The 11,292-nt window shown below is 40.6% G+C and overlaps 1 protein-coding gene across 1 annotated transcript in view; it reads right to left on the reverse strand.

Annotated features, from left to right (window-relative positions):
- Eif3e (eukaryotic translation initiation factor 3 subunit E) overlaps positions 1-6,909 on the reverse strand; it is a 29,195-nt gene extending 22,286 nt beyond the window's left edge. Inside the window, exons 1-3 of the mRNA XM_051202454.1 lie at positions 6,744-6,909; positions 2,963-3,077; positions 1,431-1,548 (exon numbers count right to left, since the gene is read on the reverse strand). Coding sequence (XP_051058411.1) covers positions 1,431-1,548; positions 2,963-3,077; positions 6,744-6,833 — 323 coding nt within the window. The 5' untranslated portion in view covers positions 6,834-6,909. The remainder of the gene's footprint in view (positions 1-1,430; positions 1,549-2,962; positions 3,078-6,743) is intronic.
- Between the last annotated feature and the right edge of the window lie 4,383 nt (positions 6,910-11,292).

Here is an 11,292-nt window from a genome sequence, read left to right on the forward strand (position 1 = left end):
TAGCCCCTGGATCTGGACTTAAACGCTGCAGCTAAGAGCCACCTGAACAGGAGCTGGAAACTAACCTCCAGTCCTCAGCAGCAGTACAAGCTCCTTACTACGAAGCCCTTTCTCCAGTCCCCATTTCTTTACATGCTTAACACATCCTAAAATGTCTGTTCTCATCTAACATCTGGATTATGCCAACCTTCACTTTCTGCATACTGACATGAGGCCTCAAGAGCTATAATTACTCTTTGTGCTCTTAAAAGTAAATTAATAGTGCAGATGTATGCATATTCATTCATACAGAAAGGTGGGGCCTTCCCCTTTTAATATAGCTTTTTATCTATGCATCTGTACGTATTTCTGCATATGCATGTAGTGTAATAAGGCATGGTACACAGCATATTACAGCATGGCATAGTAACTGTAATGTTTGCAGCTTTTCTAATAATATCAGGTAACACTTTCCCAAATCACAAGTAAAGAATTAAAAATTTGGTTTGAACATGTATTCTAGAAACTAACATCATGGCAAAATCACTAACAATTTATGAAGCGGATGCAATGGTAGCTAAGACATATTTCAACAGTAAGGTTTAGTTTTTGTACATTTTATTTTTAAATACTTCTAGTAACTCCAAAGTCTTCAAAGTGTTAAGTAAGGTTAAGGCAATATTTGGAAACCAAACAAAGTGTTTCTAACAGAAAGAAAATTAGAATAATCTTAGCTGGGATGAATACATTGAGTGATGTAAGATAATTTAAGTGATAAGTGAGCTCAGATTTCTCCCTCAGAAAGCAACCCAAGCATTCTGGGACCCAGCAGGAACAGGGCTTTGTCCATAAGGCTGAGTTGGCTGACTCTTGGGAAGGAGTATGGGGAAAGGCAGGTCCTGAGCACAAGATGTTTAGCAGCATTCTGACCTCTACACTTCCCCTCCAGTCCAACATTCAAAGTTCCCAGACAGTGCCAAATGCCTCCAAAGGAGGGCCAGTGCATGCTGAAGTGTCAGAGCATGCAAAGATATGAACAAATGGTTTAAAGTTTCTTAAAAAAAGAAATGAGCTCTGGGGTGGGAGAATAGCTTGGCTGTTAAGGGCACCTACTGATCTTGCAGAGGACCTGTATTCAGTTCCCAGCCTCCACCGGAGGCTCACAAGCACCTTAACTCCAGTTCCTACGGACCTTAAGCCCTCTTTGGACCTCCAGGTACACTAGCCACATATGCACATACATTTGCAGACAAAGCACTACACACAGAAGAAAATAAATTAGTATTAACACTTATTGTTATGGAATACTGCCCTTAAAAAAAAAAAAACGAAAAAGATAAATGAAAACAAACGAGGCAATCACATAGATCGTGAACCTTTTCTATAGGGTCCTAGTTTCATCTTATATATGAATCCAGGAAGAACTTCTAGGATCCAAGTTCACAGATTACCTGGTTGACTGCATCTGCCTTGTAGTTTCTGGGTCTTCAAACATCTTCACAATTGGTTCTGTTTCTGCCTGGAGCTGTTTCAGTTGGGCAACAACTGTGGTTCTTTTTTCTCTCAAAGCTAATGAGAAACATGAGTACTAGAACGTTACCCACATCACTCCACAAGACTGTCTACAGAAGTTTCCATTAATTTGAACTATATACACTTATTATTCCCCATACTTTCATTCACACACCAGGAACCACGAACTCAACACCTTCCCCAAATTCACAATTTCCTTTTGTTAGAGCCGCAAAGGCACATAAAGGAAGAAGGTTTTATTTTCCTGCTGCAGAGGGGAAAGCTGCACACAACGAAGGGCAGGCTGGGAGTGGTCAAAGAAAACAGGCCGAAAAAAGGCACTTGTCATCCAGCTCTTTATTTCCATGGTTGTATTCCAAATGTCCTTCTATTCGTTACTGTTTAATTCCTGATTGACTACCACCCTTTAGTTTCTGAACAAAGACAATACACTAATGGGTTTATATATTATTACTAGGTGGAATGGAATTTCATCTAGTCAAGAATCTTTTTTAACAAACTATAATTTCACAAACCAAATTTTACAATCCTGTTTACTATATACTACCACCAAAATAAAGAGGAAATTCATACACAATCTATATTGCAAGATATTTCAGATTAATAGTGGCATGCATTTGTCTTTCTCACCACTTAGGAAGCTAAGATAAAAGTGGACAATAGCAGGGCTGGAGACATGGCTAAGCACTTGTTACTCTTGCAGAGGATCTTAGTTTGATCCCTAGCACCCACATGGCAGCTCACAACCATCTCTTAGTAAAGACACAGGGGACGTGAAGCTCTCTTTAGACCTTCTGGGATACCAGACACACACATGGTGTACCAACATACAAAAAAACCTTCCAAGTTCATGAACAAAAGTAAAAATGGAGAACCTGCTATCAAAATCTGAAAAAAACAGGAATTTTAAACAAAGTAAAGAGCTCTTTACTGTCCAGAATTTGTTACACATACAGAAAAAGTAAAGGGAGCTATTTCCTATGCTTTTTTTTTTTTTTTTTTTTTTTTTTTTGAGGCAGGCTTAGAACTTGCTGTGTAGACCAGGCTGTCTTCAAACTCAAGAGACTCACTTGTCTGTGCCTCCAGGCCCTAGGCTGCTGATATCAGACACTAAGTCCAGCCCATATTTCTGGTCCTTAAGGGAACATTTTCTGTTTTCTTCCTTCAAGAAACATCTACAATACTGAACCAGTTTGGAAAACTCTCCTCACAGCTCTCCAACTTTACAACAGGGCCTCAGAAGTTTCTGATCAAATAGGTCTGGGTCACATCTTTTACTAAGAGAAAGCACATCTTCCAATCCTTGCAACCGGTCTACATGTTTTCACCCAATGACTTCAAGAACAGCTGAATAAGCCTTTTAGCTACAGACAGCTCTTTCATATATCATAGAACTTTACATATATTTCACAGCTACAAGATATGCCTTATTTCTAACCATAAAACTTACCATGAGGGATATCATCAGAATAAAGGTTTTTGTAGACATCCATAGCAAAGTCTACCATGTTGGTATCACTAAGAAGATCCAATTTCCCTTGTAATAATTCTTTTTCATTATATATCTGTAAGAGAAAAACTATTTTGAACCAGTATATTTAAGTTCTTCTGTTTATTCAGAAACATACTTCATGAAACACCATTTAAAAGGGGTGTGTGTGTGTGTATTGGCTGCTGAGTTGGTTCGGCATTTGTTGGGGGCTGGTGATGAACAAGTCAGGAGAGCAGCATTTAATCCCCAAAAGTTACATGAAGATGATGAAAGTGACTTCACAGTTACTCTCTGTCCTCTATGTGTGTGTTGTGGTAGTAATCAATCCACCGAGCTCTCCCCCGACCCACACACCCCCAGTTATTAAAAAAGCATTATAGGGCTAGTGATATAGTTCAGTAGTAGAGCACTGGCTTAGGATACATGTGTTCAACTCCCAGTATGAACACAAGTGTACAAGCACACACACATTCACCTTTTTTGTAAAAAGGAAAGCAACCAATATAGTAAGCACTCACTTTATACAACATATTATCCACCCAAGATTTGAAAAAGAATGCCATTCCCAATTACTCCTGATCAATTATTGTCATATCAAGCAACCTTTTATTCTTTCCAAAAAAAAAAAAAGTTATATAATTTACAAAAATGGCTACACCTTCTCCAATGCAAAGCCAAGTATCCCTGCCTCCTCCACACCCAGGTAATTAGGAACAGGCTCTTAAATATTTTTATATCCTTGCTAGCCTTTGCACCCACATGTCTACCCACCTCTCCCTGATGTGGCCACCACACCTATACCTTTACATTTTTCTCATTTAATAGTTTCGATAATTTATGTGCTTATCCACCTGTGCCTCTAAAATAAAACTAGGACCAATTTGTAAGTCAACATCTCATGGCAAGTTTTTGATTTACAGAGTGCCCAGGAAACATGTATTAACTCACAAGGAATAAACATAAACATATAGATTCACATAAATAAGAAGGCTACTGAGAATATATAAGGAATCTGTGATGCATAGCCATCTCTGAGAAATATTTAGACTTATTTTCTGAGTTTAATTTTACCAAGGAAAGAAAAAAACCTAAGAAGAGTCCACAATAGTATACCACAGAGTGAATGTATCACATTATATATAAAACTCCACTAGCATAGTAAGAAAAGACAGATAATCCAAGGGAAATGGCTAGAATAGTCACTTAACAAGATAAAAGGTCAAAAGGCGCATGAGAAGATCTCAACTTCATTAACTAAAAGGGAAGTACAAATAAAAACTATGATAAAAAAGACCAAAAAAAAAAAAAAAAAACCTATCAGTGCTAATGACAATGCAGACTGACTAGAATATTCACACCTTACTGGCAAGAATACAATTATTTCATACTTTTATCTCAAGTCATACACTTTGACTCACAGACCACAAAATATCTAAAACAAAACCACATCTACTTAAATATATTTCTAAGAATGTTCATAGCACATAAGTTCTTTAATGCTATACCAGATGAATAAACTGATATAATACAACAGATCAATCATCAGCACTGAAAATCAATAACTGCTGTCATAAAAAAGATGACAAAGAAATTAGTTCATGAAGCTAGAAGTGCTGATATATGCACTTGCAGTTCCAGCTCTCAGGAGCAGAAACAGGAGGACCTGGGCTACACAGGGAAACCCTTTTTCTAAAAACAGAACTTGGACTATAGATCACAGTGGTAAACAACTTGCCTGTCATACTAAGAGACTGGGTTCAGACCCTAAACCTAAGCAACTATACATACCTGATGCTGGATTTTATACTATACACATATTACACACACCCCTAAATAAAATTTGGGCATAGTGTATACTCTTGTAAATCCAGCCCTTGGGAAACTGTCAGGCAGGTAAGGAGTTCAAGACAATCCTGGGTCACCCAGCAAGAGACCTCAAAAGGGAAACAGAAACCAAAACAGGTCAAATAAATCTATCCTGTGAAAAGAGTTTACAATGAGAGGTGTGATGACTAAGAAACTGCTTAAAAGAAAACAAAAAACCTGAAGTGCAGAGGAATTAAGACAGGGCAAGGATCCTAACCCATGTCCAAATTCAAAGCCTGGGGTCCTGGCCTTTGCATCACCTGTCCTGACACTAAGCCTAAGACTAAATAAACAGGGAGATGCAAATACATATTCATTTAACTGTTCAACGACTATCAAAGCCTTTATGCAGAATTCTTTCATGTGCTGAGAAACCATGTGTCAGTAGAGACACACATCAAGATGATCCCTGACTCTATCCACATTAGCTACTTCAAGACACAAAGTACCTTCTCAAAGTTCTCTCTGTCCACTGAAGGTGACAGAAAAATATTAATTTTAACAGCACTTGGCCAATACTTATGTGATATGCACCTTAGTAACATCCTCAGAGAAGTCAGTTTCCACTGAGTCTCAGTTAGTCTTGCTTTACCAATAAAGAAACCTACACTTACAGTTCTCCCTGACTGCCTCAAAACACGAATGCATAAAGAACACACAAAAAATATGAAGTTCGGGCAGTTTCAAATCATCTCTGCAACACACAAAAAGTGAGGGATTTCAGTACATATTTCTCATGTATTTTGCCAAAGGACTCCCATTTACCCAGAAAATAAAACAACACATACACACACCCACACACACCTTTTATTTAATCTGTAGTCTACAGACTACAAAACTTCAAGGCAAAAAAAAAAAAAAAAAAAAAAAAAAAAAAAATCAAGCTCATCTCACCTGTTAAGCCATTTTAGCACTTAAGTTTGCTATTCCCCAGTATGAGTGATTTTAGTCTATACGTGTTTTCAAAGTTCCCTATGAATATAAAGATGGCACCTGACATATAAACCGTATCTGAAAGCTTATGTCATCAAAAGTTTATCAGACTTCTTTAAAAAAAAAAGAAAATTGCCAGTGAACACCAAACTCCTTGCCCCCCAATCGACAGTTGCCTGTGTCCAGAAACAGAATCCATCAACTTTTTTTCTGGACAAAATGCAAGCCTTATAGTAGTAGCTTTACTCGCTTTAGTTGGTAAAAATTCACCAATGTCCCATAAAGTCAATGTAGCTAAGCCTAGTTTTTTTTTTAACCCAGTGTTTCTTTTCAATATCATCAAAGTCCTAAAGCCTGGAACATGTATTAAGATGAACTCCCAGAACTACATACTCAGTGAACATGAACCACTCAATCATACGACGTTCAGCCTGAACACCAACACTAGAAAACGACGGGGCGGACATCGCGGCTCGTGGCACCGTGAGTTATTATTACTCTCGGTCTTTATCGTCGGTCACCTGACAACCAAGCGAATGCCTATCAAAGACCAGGGCATTCACAGCAAAACAGGGGCATCCACAACTTCAGGGAACCGAAGCTGCCTGGCACTACTTTTAAGTGTGCGAGAATCGAGCCCAGGCAAACTCCCAACACGAGCCCAGCAGCATCCCCGCTGCTGAAAAGCAAAAACCGAAGCTTCGCGCAGCATCCGCGGCTGTCACCTCGGGCCCCCGCACTGCCGAGCCCCACGGCCCCGCGCCGCCCCCAGCAGCGCTACCCTTGGCGGGTGAGCCGCCACCCGGGGCCCAGGCGGCGGGTGTCAGCGCGGCCCAGGCCGGCTTCCGGCTCGCACGTGTGTCGGCCCGGCCGCCGCCTCCGCGCCTCCCCCGGCGCCTCTCCCGTCCCAGCGCCTTCCTCCCTCTCCAGACTCTCTCACCTCTTTCACAGAGAGAAACTCGAGGAGCGGGAAGACCAGGTGCCGGTCCAGAAAGTGCGCGATGCGGGTGGTCAAGTCGTACTCCGCCATCTTGCCGGGGAAAGGAGAGTCGGTTCGCTAAAACTTTATTGAAACACGGCCGGAAGACGGACAGAGCGAGCGCTGCGCATGTGCGGCGGCGGTCCCGCGGAAGAGTGACGGGGGCTGCGCGTGCGCGTTGCGGTCCCTCCGTCTCCCCCCCCCCCCCCACGCCTTCTGGGTGGGACTCAAACCTTTCGCGGAATATCTGCTGTTGGCAAGTCCTTCAGCGCTTCTCTTCTTGTACCAATGAATACTTGCTAGCTTTGGGGAGTAAGGAAACCAAGAGTTTGGTTTTACACATAGATTTGGTGTTGCTTGGCCTGCTCACTTGACATCTAAGTGGACAGACTGATTGTTGGGTCACGGTGCATATTTGAGAAAGATCATGACTAGAGATAGAAATTAACGCTTACCAACTTAACTGATGGAACTGGAAACCAAGGAACAGTGTTTGAAAGACAGGAGAGGGAGGTTAAACCTGGGTACCTCACCTTATGGAAGTGGAGGCATCTCAGATCAAGCAAAGAAACCATAGCACTAAATAATAGATGTGATGACTATTCGTGGTGGTCAAGCGGCTGGGGACATCCGTGGGGAATTTTTCTTAATTAAATGATTTGAGGTATGAAGGCCCACCTTAAATCCCTATCGAGATCAGAAGACCATCTTTAACCTGGGACACACCTATGATGGTAGCCTAGATAAGGAGAGAAAAGAAAACTTTGTTCTTTGTCAACTTAACATCACCCTGGCAAGTTCATTCCTTCACTGGCATTAGAGCCCACTTCTAGTTTCCAGTATATACTGAAGACCAGCTGAGACATCCAGCCTTGTGAACTGAACAACCACAGGGTTGTTGAAATTTCCATTGGGAGACAGCCATTGTTGGAATAGATCATAAATTGTATGCCACTCCAATAAATTGTGCTCTCTCTCTCTCTCTCTCTCTCTCTCTCTCTCTCTCTCTCTCTCTCTCTCTCTCTCTCTCTCTCACACACACACACACACACTCATTATGCCAGTTCTGTCTTTCTAGAGAAACCTGACTAATGCAATGTAGATGCAGAGAAGAGAAAGTATTGTCCTAAGAGCCAAAGGAGGAGAGGCATCCAAGTAGCAGCTAATTAAATTTTGTCATAGCTCTGACACTTCATGCTGGTAAACAAAGCCTGTGTTCACATTTAAATTAGTTACAACGGCTTATTGTATTTATTTAAATTATTCACAACAATTTTCTATGATTGCTTATTTGATTCTGTCATAGTGAACACAAAAGATGAGAAGAGAAAGATTGCAGCAACATACATAAACATATTTTGAGGACCTTAGCAAGAAAAAAAAAAAAAAAGGAGTAGCAGATGGGATACAGGGAGTGTGTTTTAAACAATGTGTTTTGGATGCTAATAGTACTGGGTACCATACTGATGTAAATAACTAACAGAGTAATAGAGTATGGAGAGCAGCTGACTAGAACATGAGAAGAGCAGAGAGTACCAATCAGGCTGATACCCTGTGGAAATTATCAGTAACATTCAGCAGATGGAGAAACCTCCAATGATTAGGGGCACTGGATCTTATGACAGACACACAGACACAGAAGAGAGAATCACATGTGGTTCAGGAACAGCTCACACACCAGAGAAACACACAGGCAGGAAAATGAAAGAATGACCTGAACGACCAGAGAACAATAGCTTGGAAACTTAGCTAAAGACTAGTGTCTGTAGCAGAGGATGTGCCAGGAAAAAAAAAAAAAAGAAGAAGAAGAAGAAAAAAAGAAAAGACAAGTCCAAATATTAATAGTTATGAATAATTTGAGATGTATCATAAGTTCTGGGGAGTCTTGGGAGCATTTTGAATATGAAAGAGAAATGCCCTATATTTCAGGAAGGTTAATTCTGACAGTTTTGTGGCTACTGGGTTGGATGAGTGATATGTGGGCAAGCTATGAAGGCCTTCAAAGCTCGACTAGGAAACTTTGATTTGACCAGATAGGTGAAGAAAGCCACTTAGTGAGTTCATAAATTAAAAAAGACATGAAGACAGTGATATTTTGCCCCTTAAAATTAAACTGGACTTGATTTATAAGGTGGATTAAAGTGGTCAGATTGGATACTCTGTTGATTGATTTGTCTGGCTTTTCCCCTGGAAATTTCTTTGCTGAATAGTCCTTTTTTTTTTTTTTTTTTAATGAGGGAGGTTTATATTTTATTTATTGATGTAGTCTCTTCCTGGTGTTTTCTTTTTAACTTTCTTTAAAATAATAATCTCACTTCTTCCCCTCCTCCTACTCCCCCCACCACCACCCCACCTCACCATACTACTCAGAGAGGGTGAGGCCTCCCATGGAGAGGCAACAAAATCTGTCATACCAACTTGAGGCAGGACCAAGGCCCTCCACCCTGTTATCTATGCTGAACTAGGTACCCTTCCATAGGGAATGTACTCCAAAAAGCCAGTTCATGCACTAGGGATAAATCCTGTTCCCACTGCCAGTGGCCCCACAGATTTCCACTAATGTTTTCGTAAAGGAAGTATTGCAGAGAAAACACAGGGAGAGCCTCATCTGGTCCACTCTGTTAGTACCTGGTATAAAGTTGGTTCTTACACATCCATCATATGCTTAATGGATGACCCCCATTGAATGATCACCATATTTAGCTCGTGAGAAACAAACCAATTCTAGCCCCCAAGGTATAGTTTCAAAGGGGAGGCAATTACGCAAAGCATAAATCAATCACAGCATCGTGGGCAGATGCCCTTGGGGTTTGGCAGAGGGAAGTAATTCACTGACTGAGAAAGTAAGCTTCAAGGTGAAGTTTCCATTTGATTACCTCTACCTAAACAGATGTGTTTAGGAGGCACACAAGTTTGAGGAGAGACACAGTGTGAATGGAGACTGAGAAGCTCTTAACACTAGGAGGAAAATGTATCTTATACCTACCAGCAAGATATGAGTCTACATCCTGGCAATGTGGATAAATAGCCTAAGCCCATGGACTATGCTGATGAATTCTATTCTGCAGGATAATTATTTATTTGCTGTATTTCTGTGGATAGAACTCAAGAGTCTAGCACATGGCAGGCAACTGCTTTACCACTGAACTGCATCCCCAAATTGTGGAGTTTTGAGGCAGGGTTTTGCTGTGAAGTCCCGTGGCTGGACTCCAAACTGAGACCCTTCTGTTTCAGTCTCCCGTGTGCTGAGGTGGTATATGGGTGTCACCATGTTGGACCAGGCATTGTTTTTCTGTTGAATCTTGACTTCTTTCTTTGACATGTCCTCTTTTGTCCCTCGTGAGACTCTGATCATGCTTATATAGGCCACTGTAATGTTCTTCCGAATATCTCTCTTACTTGGGCCTGTCTACCACAATATCTGGAAGGTTGCCAAATTCATGTGTTGGAAACTTGACCACTGATGTGGCAGTTTTCAGAGGTTGGACTTAATATGCCATTGTCCAGAGTTGGGACCTAATGTGAGATATTGATGAATAGTATACTTAATGCAACAGTCACAAAAACGTGTCCCTTATAAAATGACAGGTTTAACTCCCTTTAGCTCACTTTTACCCTCTTTGTCTTTCTGCATATACTGTATCAACAGCATAAATGAATTCAAGTCCAGCCCCTTGATCTTGGACTCTCAGCCTTCTGAACCAGAAACAAATCAATTTCTGTTCATTATAAATTACCCAGTCTATGATACTATGTTATAGTATCACAAACCAGACCAGGCCAATTACTTTAATCAGGTACAACACTGTTATGAGATGAATTATGCTCTCTCTTGTTGTGGAATATTATTTTAAGTAGGCAAAGATATATTGCATTTGTTTATGTTGCAGAATATTACTTTAACTGTGTAAAGGTATGCTACTTTGTTTATACTGCATTTGTTTGACTGTCAAAAGACATTTGCCTGCCTAAGGCACCTGACTGGTCAAATAAAAAGCTGAACAGCCAATAGCTAGGCAGGAGAAAAAATAGGTGGGCTGGTGGGAAGAGAATAAGAAGGAGGCGAAACCTAGGCTAAAGAAGAGAAGGAAAAAAGGAGAGAATGAAGAGAGATTGAGGGACATGCCTTGGGCAAAAAGCCAGGCAGATGCCAGCCAGCAGACATATAAAAGCAGTGAAAGTAAGATATACAGAAATAAGAAAGGTAGTAAGCCCTGATGTTAAAGATAGAATTAGAGAAACAGGTTAATTTAAGTTAAAACAGCTAGCCAAAAATATGCCTAAGCTGGGCCGAGCATTCAAAACTAATAACAGTCTCTGTGTCATGAGTTGGGAGCTGATTGGTGGCACAGAAGAAAAGGCCAGGTGCACTTTCCAGGTAGATAGACTAATGTCTCAGAACCTAATACCTCAGAATATGACTTGAAGAAATAATCAAGTTAAAACCCGGTTATTAGAGTGTGTTCTGAATCACTATAAGTAGAATTCATATAAGAACCAGAGATTAGGG

This window comes from Phodopus roborovskii, unplaced genomic scaffold (genome assembly GCF_943737965.1).
Source record: "Phodopus roborovskii unplaced genomic scaffold, PHOROB, whole genome shotgun sequence".
NCBI classification, from domain to species: domain Eukaryota; kingdom Metazoa; phylum Chordata; class Mammalia; order Rodentia; family Cricetidae; genus Phodopus; species Phodopus roborovskii.